The sequence below is a fragment of the Bombina bombina genome, chromosome 1 (assembly GCF_027579735.1).
Source record: "Bombina bombina isolate aBomBom1 chromosome 1, aBomBom1.pri, whole genome shotgun sequence".
Lineage (NCBI taxonomy): Eukaryota > Metazoa > Chordata > Amphibia > Anura > Bombinatoridae > Bombina > Bombina bombina.
In genome coordinates this window covers 1,168,893,558-1,168,912,834 of record NC_069499.1, presented here as the reverse complement: position 1 = coordinate 1,168,912,834, position 19,277 = coordinate 1,168,893,558, and the positions used below count along the sequence as shown (strand labels likewise).

At 37.5% G+C, this 19,277-nt stretch overlaps 1 protein-coding gene across 10 annotated transcripts in view; it reads right to left on the bottom strand.

Annotated features, from left to right (window-relative positions):
• The window catches only part of LOC128646856 (microtubule-associated protein tau), a 169,444-nt gene that overhangs the window by 20,389 nt on the left and 129,778 nt on the right, over positions 1–19,277 (bottom strand). For 9 of the 10 annotated variants that reach the window (XM_053699658.1, XM_053699670.1, XM_053699678.1 and 6 more), the window contains 3 exons: positions 18,234–18,284; positions 9,679–9,944; positions 8,358–8,450 (listed from right to left, as the gene is read on the bottom strand). In XM_053699658.1, the coding sequence (XP_053555633.1) occupies positions 8,358–8,450; positions 9,679–9,944; positions 18,234–18,284 (410 nt within the window). The remainder of the gene's footprint in view (positions 1–8,357; positions 8,451–9,678; positions 9,945–18,233; positions 18,285–19,277) is intronic. The other variant, XM_053699684.1, reaches the window with a different exon arrangement.

Here is a 19,277-nt window from a genome sequence, read left to right as displayed (position 1 = left end):
CCCGGGTTGTTAGTGGAAGTTAGTAAGTTAGTCCGTTAATTAACCGGTATTGGATAATTCCCAAGGATAATCATACTCCGGTGAAAGTTAAGGCGTGCGGATGCATTGAAAGAGCCAAGAAAGCACGGAGGAAAAAACAAAGGTGATATCTCCAAACCCGGTTTCAATCGAAACAATTGGAAGCAACGAGCAGGTAGATATGGCACCATAATATGTCACCATTGAAACATCGAGGAAGCAGGTACTTGTTCATTATATCTCTACACGCAACATAGAACTGTCACAGCGAGTTAAATGTGGTATGGAAGAGTTGCCATTTTTTTGCTGAAAGTGATACAGTTACAAATTTGCATTGGGAGTACGAAGATACAAGTTATACCTGCTGTGTGAGTGTTACACAATAATTGGTGCTGTCCTTGCATTAACGTTGGTTTCCAAACCTGGGATTACAAATGTGCCAATACATTTTGGAATTATCCAATACCGGTTAATTAACGGACTAACTTACTAACTTCCACTAACGACCCGGGTTGTGGACTTTGTACCTTTTAATTTGGGGGTCATGCTTAGGATTTATTGTAATGCTGATATTGATATATAAATCTTAGAATTACGCATTTTCAAAGAGTATGTGAATTATTGACTCAATAATCTTTCCTTGTCTAAAAGTATATATAAATTTTCAGACATAGTTGGGTGCTGGAGAAATAAGGGTCTATTTTTTCTTGTCTAAATGTATATTAACTAAATACCCTTATCCGTGCACTATACTGAGAAGTGTGGTCCTATATAGGACACACAATATCTTATCTCAGTATATAGAACTGTGACACTTATTAAACTAGGGGTGCTGGCACAACTTATATAAATATATATATATATATATATATATATATATATATATATATATATATATATATATATACACAGACACATATATATATATATATATATCAGAAAAGAAAGAACAGCACTCCTGAGATAGAAAAAAAGCTAGAATAACTTCCATGCCTGTTCATTTCAATTGCAACTCAGGGTGCGCGTTCTTTTAGCACACGTTTATGCCTTTCCACAGAGAAAAAATATCCTGTAGGATATCAGTCTGATCCTGCCCAATGACAGCCCAGTGCCGAAATACCAGGCAATTCTTCTCTGAACAAGAGAAACAACAACCCCAGACGATCGTTTCGGCCTTCTGTGGGCCTCGTCAGTGAGGTGCAGTTGTATCTCTCTAAGGGCATGTGTGCACGGAGTCCACGTCTGGTTTCCCCATTACTCTTAGGGAGACCCAAGAGCAATTTGCATAAATATCAGAAAAGAGAGGAATTGCCTGGTATTTCGGCGCTGGACTGTCATTGGGCAGGGTCAGACTGATATGCTACAGGATATTTTTTCTCTGTAAAAAGGCATAGTGTGCTAAAAGAACGTGCACCCTGAGTTGCAATAGAAATGAACAGGCATGCAAGTTATTCTAGCTTTTGTTCTATCTCAGGAGTGCTGTTCTCTCTCTTCTGATATATATATATATATATATATACACACACACATATATATATATTGTAGAAAAAGTTTTCTGAGGATAGCTACTTTCCAGGTACCAAAAATTAAAAAAGCCGCAAACTATCCAGGTAATTGCATTTCAGACCTACTGCTGTTTTTGGAGATTGCAGTACTTTGTCCTATAAACTGAGTATTTATAACATTTTCTTTATTTGCATGGCTCTCTCAAACCCATGTCTCTAAAGCTTATTATATTTGCTGGAACATATTTAATTTAAGTTGGCTACATGCTTTGTTAGTTGTTAGTGACCTTAATAGACACAACATACCAAGCCTGTGCCCATGAATGCATCGTTCATTAATTACCTATTAAAAAACAGACCCGGAGTGAGGACATTCACAGTCAGAGTAATAATGTGGAGGACTTGATATTAAACATGATCCGCTATCTATCAGAAACTGTTAGATAATGTAATAATTATATGAAACTTAGTCTATATGCCCTGCCAGATCCTATTTCTATCTAATACATGTTAAATTATTTGACATTCAAGAGCTGAGGGTTTTTTTATGAAAAAACATCAGGAGGTTTATGATGAGGGGATTGACTCAAGCAGATGAGAATTAGTACCAGGAGAGTATTTTTCCACACTAGGAAAGCTTAACTCCTTAATTATATTGTATGGTTTTTTTTGTGTCTTGTGTGACTGGTTGACCACCCTAGAGGTAGTGTTAACTATGCAACCATCCACTATTTTGTGGATTGGCATTTGAATTTTGCCATGTCTCTCTTTTTAAAAAAAATAAAATTCAGGGGGGCGGAGCCAGCAGCCGAAACAACAAGACGTGCCATGCTAGAGCTCCTGCTGTTTGCTTACAAATCACTTATAATATTGGCACGTTAAGATCTTTTATTCCCCAATATGTGACCTTTAACATGTGGTAGAACAAGAGGACATGTGACATGGGTCAATAAAGCAGAATAGTTGGCGATGCAACAAATACAAAGACCTTCCTGCTTTCTGGGATTGCAGCATAGAGTGAGCCGCCATCTTGGGGACGCCTAAGCACCATCTCTTTGTTTAGAGAGACATCTTTCACTCTTTAACCGCCTTATAAGCTGTAATATGGAAAGGCAAATAGTATCTGCGCTTCACAAACTGGAGCTTTTACTGGACAACCACCGGCAAGTCCTTACTAGAGAGTTGAGAGCCGCCATGAACCCGCAACAGTCTGAGCCGCCACCAGTGGATAGTAAGGAGGTTGCTGGTTATTATAACTTCTATACCCCAATTCGGAAACTGGATACACATCTGGAGGCAGAAGAGGTATATCTCACAGCTATTCAGAAGCCTAGTTCTGAGATGACAGAACGGATACTTCTCTGTGAACGATACAGCGCTCTGCAGCCTTTCGATGTGCTCACAGATCCTGTGCAGCATTGCACAATGCAGCTGAAGCCGGCTCAGAGTCAGTTGAAAGACACGAGTAAGATCCGTTACCTGAAGGCCGCAGTTCACATTTCTATCGACAACATGGAGTTAGCTGATTCCAAGGACTCGGCCAAGGCCCTTTCTATTTACAATCTCCGGTGGCTCCCGAAACATAACCTACCCCTAAGACGCCTCAGAAGCCAGGTACACCTTCAAGAGCTCTATCGGATGACAGGAGTCTCTCAGATTTTGAGATGTGGAGTGGGATAGCAGGGTCATATACTCGGAGCCTAGTGCTCCCTCTCACTTGCAGATCTTTCTGAGACAACAAATGGACAGATCGCATGGCACCGAGATCTTTTTTTTTTTCTAGGTCCTTCTGTTTATGCTCACCACTTTTAGAGTTTGCTCCCCCAGATAATAGGTTTATGACTTAGACTATGTATGTACCCCAGTAGAGAATCATATCTTAAATCTGAGACTAGGAATACGTTAAATGTTAATGTTCACTAGATCACTGTAGTTATTTTAGGTCTTTAGCAGATGCAACCAGTATGTTTCTAAGTTAGCACGCATATATTGTATTATTAAGGAGGGCTATTTTGCACTTTTAAGTCATTTCACAAGTCGATGTGCTCAACATATGGATGAGAGTCCAGCAGCATGATGACGGTATGTCTGATTTTATAGGTGGCATCCTTAACTGTTACATCTAAAATTAAATAGCCTCCCCTACTGGTTCACAAGAGGTCCTGACGATTTCAAGCCTATCTAAAAGGACCCTCCTTATGTATCCCATACAACCCATGGATACTAATGATGACTCTAAAGTTTGAAATGTTATAGTGGGGTCGTATAGCTTCTGTCAGTTTTCATGTTGGTAAAATGTATTTCTATTTTGACCGCTGGTTTGTAGCACTAGTCATTTGTTTGATATTATATTTAAAGATATGTTTAACTTGTCTTAGAATTCACTTCCGGAGTGTCAAACTTTCTAATGCAGCTCGTCTTGTTAAGTTCAAGTCTCATATGTTTCAGATTGATGTTGTAATACTCTAGAAAGCTCTTTTATACATTTTAGGTTAGCATTATTCAGCCCCTCTTGTTAATATTGTACGTGATAGGATATGCTTGCTACCATTACCACTCTTTGGGGAATTATAGATTCATTCTAACCCAAGCATACCATATAGATTACTTAATCTCCCCAATACATACATTTTAGCAGTTGCATAGGTTTGGTTAATAGGAGCATACTATATATAGTCAAATGGCTGTTCTAATAGGACACTCAACACGTTGCAGTTATGATAGATATATTTAAGTAGTCAGCTTTAGATCTAGCTATGTCTGGTCCCCCCAAAAAATATTAAGTTCTTTAAATGGCGTACTCTTAAGTTAGATGATCCCATCTATTTCAACAAATTTCCTCACTCTCTCTTCAGGAACCTAGTTTATATTGGTTTATATCTGGTGCATCTAAATGTATGTATATATAGATAGGAGTTTATCTGTATTTATCTGTATAGGTATGTATCTATCGATGTATTGGTATTTGTTTATGTATGTACATCCACGCACCCACTAGTGGTTACACTATGACCTCAAGAACAGAGACCCTGGTGAATAGTTCAACCCTCTAGTGAAAATATGTGTCATCCGTAAGGGTCATTATATGTCTAAAGACAATTAAATAAGGGAGATCTACATAGAATTACACATTAACTTGTCATAGGTATAGAGTGCTGACCCTCTCAGTTTTTATTGACTTAGATACACATGTATATATTATTATTAGGGCCTTAAGCTTTAACATGCCCTTAGAAGTTCACTCTTTCCACATTACTATGTTGGCACCCTATATGGTTCCGTCCCTCATCCCCTCCCCTAATCCACTCAGAGCGGCTCATGCCCGTTGTATTACCTTTCCCCCTGCCTTGCTAACTTGGTCCAAAAGTGACCAAACCAACTCCAACCCAATCTTGCACTAATCCCATTTCATGAATATCCTTTATAGCGAGATGGGATACATATTTCCTAGGAATATAATATAAAAATGAGGTTCCATTATTTTTTTACTGACATACTAGTCATCTTTACTTTATAACATCATTCTCGTTTGCTTATCACTTGTTCTTAATCTCTTTATTTACACACCTGAAGAGTAAATTTTAGCTATAGAATTATATACTATAGTCATTGTATTAATACTCTTGTGACGATGCACAGAATCTATGTATAGAGCTGTAATACTCAGACTGTTGTGCTTAGCCCTTGTATTAATAATGTATGTCCCAATGTTAAGTAATTCTTGTTACTGATTGAATATCTGTGTAATATTTCTTACAACCTCAATAAAAATTTTAATTAAAAAAAAAAATTCAATGTCAAGTACCCACAGGAGTCTAGTTGTTAAACTAATTCATCGTTGGATACAGTTTATTGTATTTGCTCAGTGTGCACAGTATGCTTTTTACTCCCCTGAGATAAGCTTCACAGTTGCATAACTCTTTATCAGACAATAGGGAGGGGTAGCTTGGTGAAATGATCCAATCAAATATGGACAACTACTGCATTAGTAGTAGGAAAAATATTTATTCATCCTTAGGCCCTGCCCCCAACAAGCAAATCAGTTTATGGTTGGGTTTTATTCAGTTTCACCTAGCACTTACATTCTAAACCATTAGTTTGCCACACAAAAGCCTCATTCTCAACGCTGATAGTCCTCCTTTTCTAAGGCATTCCAATCCATTACAAATTTTAGCATATAAATGTGATTTAACAGGTTTATCTGGTTTTCTTTTATTCATGTTTGGAAAACAGATGTTTCTCTGGTTCTTCAATTAGTTTTTTAAGGTGGAACGGTGGTCTGTACTTTTACATCAAAGCAAAATATACACAGTCAATTCAAATGCTAAATATGCAATTGATTTAGTATTAGTGATGGTGGCCTAGTTTGTTCAAATTTTATAATTAACATTTTGTAATCACTTATTTTCAATCATAAAAAAGGATTAAAGGCTCCTTGCTACAAGGTAATAAAGTCGTTACCCTTCCAGGATTTGATTTTATATCCTTCAGGCTATTTGGAGCCTGCTGTTGCACTAAATGCTTCTGCAGTTTTAAGGACTTTCTGATCCGGATCAGTTGTGAGGCGTTCCATGAGCACTAAGAGATTCACTTTAATTTAGACTGTGGTTACTGAACTTTTGGTTTCTTATTTGGAGAGAATTTATTTAAGTATTTAGGATGTGCATTGTGTCATAAGTAATGTTGTTAGATGTTCGTTCTAATATTATGCTCTAACAATACATACAATTTCGTTGAAACATTCTCATTCTTTGATGATTAAATATATATCAATTGTACTGGTCTTTTTTTATAATAGTTTACATTAAATTATTAATGGCTGTCGGCACATTGCGTTACAAAATATATTAATAATAAAAAAAATCTGAGTACCACTATATATATATATATTAAGGGTCCAAGACTACTGAAGCAGAAAAGGCCAAAAATCATATAAATGTTATTCACAGAAACGTCTTCTGTCAAATTCTCATTGATATACCGGTAATTATAAGGAGCAAAAGTACTTGCAAACCATCAATAGTTTTATGGATTTATAATAGATTGGAATCGTCTTGAAAACCTCAAGTAAGGCATTTACAGTTATTCTGTCGGACTAGAACAGCACCCAGTGACAGGATATGACTGCTGGTAGAGATTTAAGATTCATATCTTTCTCTTTATTCACTTTAGGGAATTTTACTTGAAGACTTATACACAGTGTTTTTTTTATTTAAAGGGACACTGAACTCAATTTTTTTCTTTTGTGATTCAGATAGAGCATGCAATTTTAAGCAACTTCTAATTTACTCCTATTATCAAATTTTCTTCATTATCTTGGTATCTTTATGTGAAAAGCAAAAATGTAAATTTAGATGCCGGTCCATTTTTGGTGAACAACCTGGGTTGTTCTTGCTGATTGGTGGATAAATTAACACACCAATAAAAAAGTTCTGTCCAGCGTACTGAACCAAAGATTCACTGGCTCCTTAGCTTAGATGCCTTCTTTTTCAAATAAAGATAGCAAGAGAACGAAGAAAAATTGATAATAGGAGTAAATTAGCAAGTTGCTTAAAATTGCATGCTCTATCTGAATCACAAAATAAAAAATTTAGGTTCAGTGTCCCCTTAATTAAGAGATACCCAAGCCTTGCTAGTGCATCTTGCAAATGATCAGGTTTTTTTTCCATTAAATAAATGATGTTGCTAATCTTCAAAGATTCAATGTTAAGCATCAGTTTGTTTTTGACGAATCAAAACAATTTAACAAACAAGCTCAGATGTACTGCGGAGGAGCTCACATCTGACTTCTCTTTTCACTGTAAGTGAATCTGAATCATGTGTGTTTGTAGCTTCGATTTACTAAGCATGGAGAAAGCACTCTAGGGAAGCAAATTTCTCCTTTCTTCTGTTTTATCCTGTTTAGTGTACTTACAATTAGGAATGGGTGAATGTTTATAAGAATTCGAAATTTAAAATTAATTTTGATACATTAGTTCGTTCTAATCGAATTTCGAATGTTTATATCAAATTCTAACATTCTATTTTTGAATTTTCATTTTTGAATTTTTCAATAAAATTCGAAAACAGTCGTTTGAATAATAGAATGTTTAGCTATGTATTCATTCAATCTCGAAATGTAATATTTAAATTCGAATGTGACATTCGAATTCGAATGTAAGATTCAAATTCGAAAATAGTATTTCTAGTCTACAACTGTGTTTAATAAATGTAATATTTGAATTTGAATGCTACATTCAAATTCGAATGTCACATTCGAATTCAAAATAGTATTTCTAGTCTAATACTGTGTTTTATAAATGTAATATTCGAATTTGAATGTGACATTCAAATTCAAAATAGTATTTCTAGTCTAATACTGTGTTTTATAAATGTAATATTCGAATTCGAATGTGACATTCGAATTTGAAATAGTATTTCTAGTCTACAATTGTGTTTTATAAATTTAATATATGAATTCGAATGTGACATTCGAAAACTGTAAATAACATTCGATAATAGAATTTTAAAGAATATTTGTTCGTATAAACATTCTATTATGTAAATCGAATTTCTACAATAACATTCTTTCTAACATTCGAATTTGAATATAAACACATTCGCCCTTCCCTCTTTACAATCGTATAAAGAAATCCCACCTTAGAGAAGAGGCTCCACAGAATAACAGAGTAATTAAAGGCATTATGCTGAAGAAACAGTTCAACTCTGAATGCGTATTGATTTGCAGAAATGTTATGTCAGTGTGCTTAATATATATATATTATACATGTATTATTATGCCATTAAGGGATGTGCATGTTAGTATAACAATGCCAGTGTGTGTTTGTCACTCACTGCTCCTCCCCCGGGAAAGTGTTTTAGGTTGTCCTTTGATCCGCACTTTGATTGAATACTGCTCACATCCACCTTCTTGTGCACAATTTGCACCTGCGGGGTTTGAAGGGCAGGGAAGAAAGAGAGAGTAAAGGAGGAAAGAGAGAGCTGAAAGTTAAAGATAGCAGGACAGAATGCTATGGGGGCACCGGAGACTAGGAGAACAAAGGAAGATGGGGAGAGGAGATAAACATTGGGGAAGAGTGAGAAAGATAAAATGTGACAGAAAGATAAAAGTAATATGAGAAGGTGGGGTTAATACAGTAGAAAGATGTGCGCTAACAGAAAAGGAAGAAGAGCAAATCTGGAAGACAGAATGGGGTGAATGTGAATAGGAAAAGAAAAAAGTGAATGAATGTAGGAAAAAGAAAAAAGAATTAAAGTGAGTGGAAGAAGGAACTGGAGGTCTAGAGCAGTGTTTCTCAACCACTGTACTCATCTACCCCCAACAGGCCAGGTATTCATTATAGCTGAACTGGAGCACAGGTAAAATAAAAAGTAACTAACTTGCTCTCACCCATTAGCTGATTATTTCACGTGTGCTCTTCTATAATAAAACATGGCATGTTAGGGGTACTTGAGGGCCGCGGTTGAGAAACACTAGTCTAGAGAATAGGCACAAAATAATAAAGGGATGACAGGAAGACTGTGGGAGATAACATCTGTGTAGAAATATAGGGGAGATGTAATAAAGGGGAGAAAGGAAGGATAGAACAACAAGGAGTGTGAGACCAGGGATGGGGCAAGCAGCTTCTTCCCACTTCTTTGGCAAAATGTATCCTGTCCCCTTTTAGGAAAGTCATCTTGTCAACCTTATCTTGGACCTGTAGAATTTTGACCCTCACCACTATCTTTCTTGGTGTCACAATTTCCATTTATGTTTTCTTTCCTCTTCTTGCTGTCAAGTTTACTGTCCTCCACCCAAACACCCCTTTTTCTGTCTCTTTTGGTGCCTTACTCCTGTTTTTGCTTGAGGTTATGTATACTTCCCACTCCTTACAGTCAAATCCCTTATCCCTAGACACCCAAGTCAGAGAGATGATTCTCAATTCTATCCTGTTTCTATATTAACATATGGATAGACTTTTTAAAATAGCACAATTACATTTTAGTTTATCTGCTGTATAAATATTAAATATATTTGTTCCTTGAATTATTAGTAAATCTAGATCCTCATGTCAGGTTTTTTGTCCATTCATTTTTTAAGTAGTTGTTTCTCTACCACATTTCCCTTATTAGTGTCAGGAGTCAGATAAATATCCCTCCAATTACTGTTGGGTACCTTGCCACCTCCTGGCTGATGCCTGATGTTTTCAGTAGAACCTATCTTGGAGCGAATGTTTTTCAGATCAGGCAAAGCTGCTGGGCTAGGGACTGGTTGCAGGCGACTTTTGGAAGATGCTGGGGATTTGGGTGGAGTACGAACAATGGCAATCTTTTTGGGCTCCCGATTGGTCTGCATGGAAGGTGTGCGGGAGCGACTGGTAGGCGTCCCAGGAGAGCCAGGGCTACTGTACCCACTTCTCTCACCAGATTTCGGGGACTCAGCTACAACACAAGATAAGAAGGACAGACAGAGTGAGCAAGAATAGTGTAGTAATAAAATAAGAATTAAATATGACTGTGTGAACATGTATGGAGGGGTAGAAAGAGTACAACAATGAACATCATTGTGCATTTTATGAACTTGCTTTTACCCATAGCACAACACTATGCATATATGACCTTGCTCCCTTAAGGACAGAGGAAAGTACAACCTTACACAGAATGATGAATTATTTGACATTGCCTTGCAGGGAAACTACCATGTATTATTATGACCAGAGTGCAGAAATGTGCATTGTATGACCATTCCCCATTAGGGAACAGCACTATATAGTATATGACAATGCCCTATTACAGTGCTGTTCCTTATGTGACTTTGACCCCAAGGCATAGCACAGTGCATTAAATCACCTTAACCCCAGACCTTACCTTTCCACTAGGAACATCACTGTACAAAATATATTGCCTTCCTTCATAAGATACACACTATATTTGTTTAAGTGCTTGCATGCTATGCCATGATCTAATGCTAGTGAATAATATTATTGACCTTCTAATGCTTTTTGTTGTGGGAACTCTGTTAAAGGGAATGGGATATGAGTGAGTAGGTTAGACATTTATGGGGAAGCCTTAAAGGCAAATAAACGTCATATAATAAACTCCATTCTGAATACTAATTACAATATAATTTGATGCTAAGGGGCCGATTTATCATGCTAGGGCGGACATGATCTGTTGTAGCATACGTTGTCAGCATTTATTATTGCACAAACATTCCTTGTGAAATGCTTGTGCAATATCGCCCCCTGCGCATCCAATCGGGCTGATTGCTGTCCGCCGCCTCAGAGGTAATGAACGAGTTAAGGAACAGCAGTCTTAAGACCGCTGCTTCTTAACTTACATTTCTGGCGCTGAAGGCTCGTGCGGAAAACAGCTGCATTCGCAGTTTAGTAATTCGGCACCATAGGATTATTCCAATATGGCAATGCATAGCAGTGCAATGTGTTTTTAAACTTTATCAGCAGACTATGGCCCTGACGATCAATACATCATCAGACCCACAAGAAACTGCCTTTTTGTCGTTTCACAATCCATGGATCTGGTGATATATTCAAAGAAAGTGGGGTGATACTCTGTGTTCCAATTAGTGGTGATGTGTCTCCCATGGGAAATAATAGGGATCGCAGTATCAGCAAAAGTCCGACAACACTGCCGCTTATCTGCAATCTCAGCAAAGTATATTTACACAACATAGACTGTGAGTTCGCTAAAACAGAAAATGGTGTCTGTGTAGTAACACTTCAAATAATGCCTATGTACATTTAAGGGACACTCAAGTCAAAACAAACTTTTATGATTCAGATACAACAGATGCAGTTTTAAGACACTTTCCAATTTACTTCCATTATAATATTTTACACAGTCTTTTTATATAAACACTTTCTGGGGAACAAGATCCTACTGAGCATGTGCACAAGCTCACAGGGTATACATATACTAGTCTGTGATTGGCTGATGTCTGTCACATGATACAGGGGGGCAGAAAATGGGAGAAAAATTTAATGTGTCAGAAAAAAAAATCTACTGCTTGTTTGAAATTCAGAGTGGGTGTTAAATCATTGTCTTTTTTATTATGCACTTGTTAATTATGCAATTCTACTGCATTGAGTGGTCCTTTAAGTTTCCCTATATATTCACTACATTTCTCACAATTGAAATTCTCACCACTGAAAAGCTGGCAAGACTGATGTGGCTGAAAAGGTGCATCTAACATGAAGGACAGTACTTTGAATATCAGAAACGTATGGTGATGTTTCCCCAATAAAATAGAGGTTGCTCAGATGGAACACCCATGAAACTCATACGGAACGCCTATATATTTATTATGGGCCAAACTACAAGTGGAGCATTAATTTATTGCGCACCTGTAAATGGGCGAATTTGTCCATTTGCTGGCGCGCGATAAATAACCATCCATTACAAGTGGCTGGTTATTGCTACCGCAAGCTCGCGGTAGCAGTTAGCGCTCAAAAAATCAACCAGAGATCAGATCTCTGGTGGTTAGTTTTCAAAATAACACTCATTGGTCCTAAAATAAAAAATATTCTTTTTTTTTTAATTAAAAACAAATATCCTTTTTTTTTATTAAAAACAAATATCCTTTTTTTTTATTAAAAACAAATATCCTTTTTTTTTTTATTAAAAACAAATATCCTTTTTTTTTTAAATAAAAAAAAATCCCACAAATAAGCAGTTATGAGGGGTTTAAGTTGGCAAGTGTAGGGTGTGGAAAAAAAATGGCAATGAAAAGTGCATTTACATAGCGGTCTATGGGAACTGTGTGTTCCCTGTAAATAAATATGCATATGCTTATATACATATATAAATATTTATGTGTTAATATGTGTATAGGTTAAGGGTAAAGTAAGAAATCCAGGTAATCCTAGGATTACCCGGTTTAAAAGGACATTACCCAATCGGCTGTGGCTAAAGCCAGATGTACTGTAATTCCCCCATCTATACTATTTCTTTTGCCTCCACCTGAGGGCGGGGTTCAAGGAAGGTGCCCCGCCCCGCTGATCCTCTGGCATCCACCCCAAGTAAACCTTGGGGAATGAGGTTTACAAGGGGGCTTTGCCCCCTTGAAACCCCATAGGCGGGGCAAAAAAGATAGTGAAGATGGAGGAATTACAGTGAATGATATATATGTTTGATGCAGTGACTGCACTCTGAGGGGATTTATGATCATAAATCGGGCTTTACACACAGCCGCTTGGGTAATGTCTGTTTTACCCGGGTAATCCTAGGATTACCCTATATATGACTTTACCGATAACATATATACACATATAAACACATAAATTTATATGTATATATTTATATACATATATATTTACAATATGCTGCGCTAGTTCTCATCCTGTGTCTCATGGTTTGAGAACGAAGCTCCCATTGGAGCCTATGGAAGCGTCTGTGCAATGCGAACTCGAGGTTAAATTCGAATTGCACCTAGCTTGTAATGCTGGTGTTCCTAAGTCGGGCGCAAATATCATTTTGCACTCCACCACTTATAATCTAGCCCTATGTCTGCAATCTACCTTCCTAATAAAGAAAAAAAAAACTTTCTATTAAGCATGTGGGATTGTAGGTATAATATGAATGTATATACACTGTTTTATTTATATGCATTTTATTGTATAATTATATTTTAGGAAGACAATTTAATGTTCATGATATTAATATTTCATAGAAGACAGTACCCGTGACTTTTTAGTTGTATTTATTTATTGCCGATGGCTGAAGACCGGCGACCGCAGAACTGAAGACTGGCGACTGCGGAATTGAAGACCGGCGACCGCGGAACTGAAGATCGGCGACTGTGGAGCCAAGGAGTGTGGTGGATCCTCTTCGTACGATCACCGTCGTACACTGAATATTGAATGCAAGTTACGCGTTTAAATATGCGCGTACCTTGCATTCCTATTGGCTGATTAAATATTGGTACGCCATATTTAAACGCATAACTTGCATTTCAATATTCAGTGTACGGCGGTAAACATACGAAGAGGATCCTCCACGCTCCTTGGTCAACGTTCTTCAGTTCCTCGGTCGCCGGTCTTTAGCTCCTCAGTCGCCAGTCTTTAGCTCCTCTGTCGCCAGTCTTTAGCTCCTCGGTCGCCAGTCTTTAGCTCCTCGGTCGCCAGTCTTCAGTTCTGCGGTCCTGGATGAAGATAGAAGTCGCCGCGATGGAAGAAGATGTCGTCGCTTGGAAGAAGACTTCACCGCCGGACTTCAGGAACCGAGAGTACCTATCTGGGGGTTAGATTTAGGCTTTTTTTTTTTTTAGATTAGGGATTTAATGGGCGGTAAAAGAGCTGAATGCCCTTTTAAGGGCAATGCCCATACAAATGCCCCTTTAGGGGCAATGGGTAGTTAGGATTTTTTAGTGTTATTTTTTTTTTTTTTTTTTTTTTTTGGTGGGTGGGGGGTTTCACTGTTAGCAGGAACTTAGTTTTTTTTTAAAGGTAAAGGAGCTGTTTAACTTAGGGCAATGCCCTACAAAATGCCCTTTTAATGGCTATTGGTAGTTTAGTATTAGATTAGGTGGTGTTTTAATTTGGGGGGGCTTTTTTATTTTCATACACCTAGATTACGAGTTTTGCGCTAGCCTTAAAAAGCAGCGTTGAGAGGTCCCACCGCTGCTTTTTAACGCCCGCTGGTATTACGAGTCTGGCAGGTACAGGTGTACCGCTCACTTTTTTTCCGCGACTCGAGCATACCGCAAATCCACTTACGTCAATTGCGTATCCTATCATTTTAATGGGATTTGCCTAACGCTGGTATTACGAGTCTTGGACAAAGTGAGCAGTACAGCCTCTCCTGTCAAGACTCCTACCACATTTAAAAGTCAGTAGTTAAGAGTTTTATGGGCTAACGTCGTAACATAAAACTCTTAACTAAAGTGCTAAAAAGTACAATAACACCCATAAACTTACTATTAACACCTAAACCGAGGCCCCCCCCACACATCGCAAACACTTCAATAAATTCTTTAACCCCTAATTTGCCGACCGGCACCACCGCCACTTTAAAAAATATATTAACCCCTAAACCGCCGCACTCCCGCCTTGCAAACATTAGTTAAATTTTATTAACCCCTAATCTGCCGTCCCTAACATTGCCAACACCTACCTACATTTATTAACCCCTAATCTGCCGCCCCCGTCCCTTCAATTCTGATTGGCTGATAGAATTCTATCAGCCAATCGGAATTAAGGTAGAAAAAAATCCTATTGGCTGATCCAATCAGCCAATAGGATTGAGCTTGCATTCTATTGGCTGATTGGATCAGCCAATAGGATTTTTTCTACCTTAATTCCGATTGGCTGATAGAATTCTATCAGCCAATTGGAATTGAAGGGACGCCATCTTGGATGACATCACTTAAAGGTACCGTCATTTAGTGTTAGTCGTCGGAAGAAGAGGATGCTCCGCGTCGGATGTCTTGAAGATGGACCGCTCCGCTCCGGATGCATGAAGATAGAAGATGCTGTCTGGATGAACACTTCTGCCCGTCTAGAGGACCTCTTCTGCCGGATAGGATGAAGACTTCTGACCCTCTGGAGGACCACTTCTGCCCGGTTGGGTGAAGACATCTCAAGGTAGTGTGATCTTCAGGGGGTTAGTGTTAGGTTTTATTAAGGGGCGATTGGGTGGGTTTTAGAGTAGGGTTGGGTGTGTGGGTGGTGGGTTGCAATGTTGTAGGGAGTATCTTTTTTTTACAGGTAAAAGAGCGGATTACTTTGGGGCAATGCCCCGCAAAAAGCCCTTTTAAGGACTATTTGTAATTTAGTATAGGGTAGGGATTTTTATTATTTTGGGGGGCTTTTTTATTTTATTAGGGGGATTAGATTAGGTGTAATTAGTATTAAAAAATTGTAATTATTTTATTTTTTTCTGTAATTTAGTGATATTTTTTTTTCCTAATTAAGTTTATTTAATTTAATTGTAGTTAATTTAGGTAATTTATTTAATGATAGTGTAGTGTTAGGTGTAATTGTAACTTAGGTTAGGATTTATTTTACATGTATATTTGTATTTATTTTAACTAGGAAGTTATTAAATAGTTAATAACTATTTAATAACTACTCTACCTAGTTAAAATAAATACAAAGTTGCCTGTAAAATAAAAATAAACCCTAAGATAGATACAATGTAACTATTAGTTACATTGTAGCTATCTTATGGTTTATTTTATAGGTAAGTATTTATTTTTAAATAGGAAAAATTTATTTAATAATAGTATTTTTATTTAGATTTATTTAAAGGGACACTGAACCCAATTTTTTTCTTTTGTTATTCAGATAGAGCATGCAATTTTAAGCAACTTTCTAATTTACTCCTATTATCAATTTTTATTCGTTCTCTTGCTATCTTTATTTGAAAAAGAAGGCATCTAAGCTTTTTTTTTAATTCAGAACTCTGGACAGCACTTTTTTATTGGTGGATGAAAATATCCACCAATCAGCAAGGACAACCCAGGTTGTTCACCAAAAATGGGTCGGCATCTAAATTTACATTCTTGCATTTCAAATAAAGATACCAAGAGAATGAAGGAAATTTGATAATAGGAGTAAATTAGAAAGTTGCTTAAAATTTCATGCTCTATCTGAATCACAAAAGAAAAAATTTGGGTTCAGTGTCCCTTTAAATTAAATTTAAGTTAGGGTTAGACTTAGGTTTAGGGGTTAATAACTTTATTATAGTGGCGTCAACGTTGGGGGCTGCAGATTAGGGGTTAATAATTGTAGGTAGGTTGCAACGACATTGGGGGCGGCAGAATAGGGGTTAATAACTATAATGTAGGTGTCGGCGATGTTGGGGGCGACAGATTAGGGGTTCATAAGTATAATGTAGGTGGCGGCGGTGTCCGGAGCAGCAGATTAGGGGTTAATAATATAATGCAGGTGTTGGCGATGTCGGGGGCGGCAGAATAGGGGTTAATAACTATAATGTAGGTGTCGGCGATGTTGGGGGCGACAGATTAGGGGTTCATAAGTATAATGTAGGTGGCGGCGGTGTCCGGAGCAGCAGATGTCGGGGGCGGCAGATTAGGGGTTAATAAGTGTAATATTAGGGGTGTTTAGACTCGGGGTTCATGTTAGGGTGTTAGGTGTAGACATAAAAAGTATTTCCCCATAGGAATCAATGGGGCTGCGTTAGGAGCTGAACGCTGCTTTTTTGCAGGTGTTAGACTTTTTTTCAGCCGAATCAGCCCCATTCATTCCTATGGGGAAATCGTGCACGAGCACGTTTAGCCAGCTCACCGCTACCGTAAGCAGCGCTGGTATTGAGGTGAGATGTGGAGCTAAATTTTTCTCTCTGATCACTTTTTTGGGGCTAATGCCGGTTTTAAAAAAACCTGTAATACCAGCGTTGTTTGTAGGTGAGCAGCGAGCATAAACTGTGTGTTAGCCCCGCAAGCCTTACCGACAAAAACTCGTAATCTAGTCGATAGGGATTAGGTTTCATTTTTTTATTTTTGATAATTTAGGCTTATTATTTTATGTAATTTTAGACTTTTTATTTTTTGTAATTTTAGATTAATTTAAACTTAGTTTCTTTTTATTTTTAAAGTAATGGTAGGTTTTTTATTTTTATTGTAACTTAGTATTTTTTAATTTAGGTAATTGGGGTTAATTTAGGGGGTGTTAGGTTAGGGGGTTTAGTAATTTAATTAGGTTCATTGCGTTGTGGGGGTTTTGGCGGTTTAGGGTTTAATAGATTTATAAGGTTAATTGTGATGTGGGTTAATGGCGGCTTAGGGGTTAATAGTTTAAGTAGGTTAATTGTGATGTGGACTAAAGGCGAATTAGGGGTTAATATACTTTATTAGTTATTGCAGTGGGGGATTGCAGTTGAAAGGTAGATATTGCGCATGCGTTAGGTGTTAGTTTATATTTTCAGGGAGTTACAGGAGTTACGGTGCTCACATTTTCAGCGTAAGGCTTGCTGCGTCTGCCTATGTGTGGCGAGGTGAAAATGGAGTAAAATTTCTCCAGTTTCCTCTCCCTTAAGAATTTTTTTTTTCTTCTCTTTTTTCTTTTCTTCTCTCTCTTCCCCTCAGCTTCTACGCTCTTTTCATTTGAGGACTGGAGTATGCTGTCTTAGCATAAAGATGCATCCTGAGATAACGCTTCTTGGGAATTCAATGTTTAGAAGCTGCACAATTATTCTAATTAGTGTCATATACATTTACTGTGTAGATACAGAATTTATGTTACAGACTCTATGATAAAGGCCTACTGTATCTTTTAATTTAAGGCAGGCGCTGAATGTTCGTCTATACAATAAGCTGTTTATAACCGTGTAATTAATAAAAAATGAGGATCTCAAACGACTAATTTGTACTGTATCTTTAGAGAAGTTGTTTTATATGTGATAAGATGTTTCAGTGTATAAGTGAATTACTGTCTTTATTGTCTTTATATAATCTTATACTAGTACAAGATTGCTTTATAATATGTACAATGTAATCATTTCTCCTTGTTATATTTTCTGAAGATCCACAATAAAAATTTATTTAAAAAAAAAAAAAAAATTCTCCAGTTTCGCCGCGTAAGTCCTTGCGCTGAATATGTGATACCAACTTGCGACGCGGTTCTATGTTAGCTTATGGGAGTCAAATTAGTGGGCGACGGGTGAAATATACACGCCGTATATGTGACAGCATATGTAATATCGTCCTGTATATTATAAGACCCTTTGTGGAGGACCTTCCTTAATGCTCACCTCTCTCTGGTTTTCCCACGGCAGGTGGTCTTCTCTGTTCCCTTTTTACAGCTGTAAATATAAAAAAGAAAGAGAAGTGTAGCTAAAGAGCACACGTTTTTAGTTCTTTGTAAAAGTTATCGTAACACTGGTTTGTGTGGATTCTCATCCTTTTTACATTTTGTTTTCTCAGTAAACCCTGTTTATGCTCCTTGTTTATTTAATTTCTACATCTGTTCTGAATCTCCTCTATACCAATTGGTACACTCCTTCCTTTAGTAGGGGTAGTGCTGAGTGGGATAGAGGAGATGCACGTCCCCATACCCATCCTGTCAATGTCATTCCTGATTTCTTCCCCTTCTGTAGAGCCCATAGGTGTGTTTGCTATCTCACCACCCCCTATATTTCTTGTGTTCCCTCCTCTACATTTCCTCTCTCTTTTCCCTATATTTCCTCCATTCGCCACCAAAGGTCCCATTGGCCTACTAGGACACCAGGAGGGGGCTGGCCATCTACATTTTAAGGGGTTACTGCTGCTGGTTAGGGATGCAGCCTAATCCCCTCTCTTCTCCTCTGAGCTATACGTATTAAGGTAAAAATAGTATTTCCTTGTACATTTTATTTACTAGTAGCCCTCTTTTGAATGGATTCTAGAGTCTAGTAAAGTCACACTGTGAGACAGAGTGACACGCTATTTTAAGTGTATTCTCCAGATCACACTTTGGATAATTATTTTTACACTGCGAATCTCATCGATGACATTGGGTTGTAGCATCCATATATAACAACAAATCATTTAATTTTGTTACAAATTAATATAATTTAATTCTGATAAAAAAAATATATTGGAAGGAATATCCCAGTAATCCCCTTTAAACAAATGGGGCGTGTGCATTCTACGTACTCAATGGAAAATAGGGCCCTGTATACAACTATTACTCTCCGGTCATTAGCTCCACTCCTACGCCAAACTCTAGCACTCCTCTTCATATTGCATCTCCATCATTTTCTTTTTTATCTCTTTGGCCTGTGTTTCTCTTTGCTCTCTGTCTCACCAATGTCTCT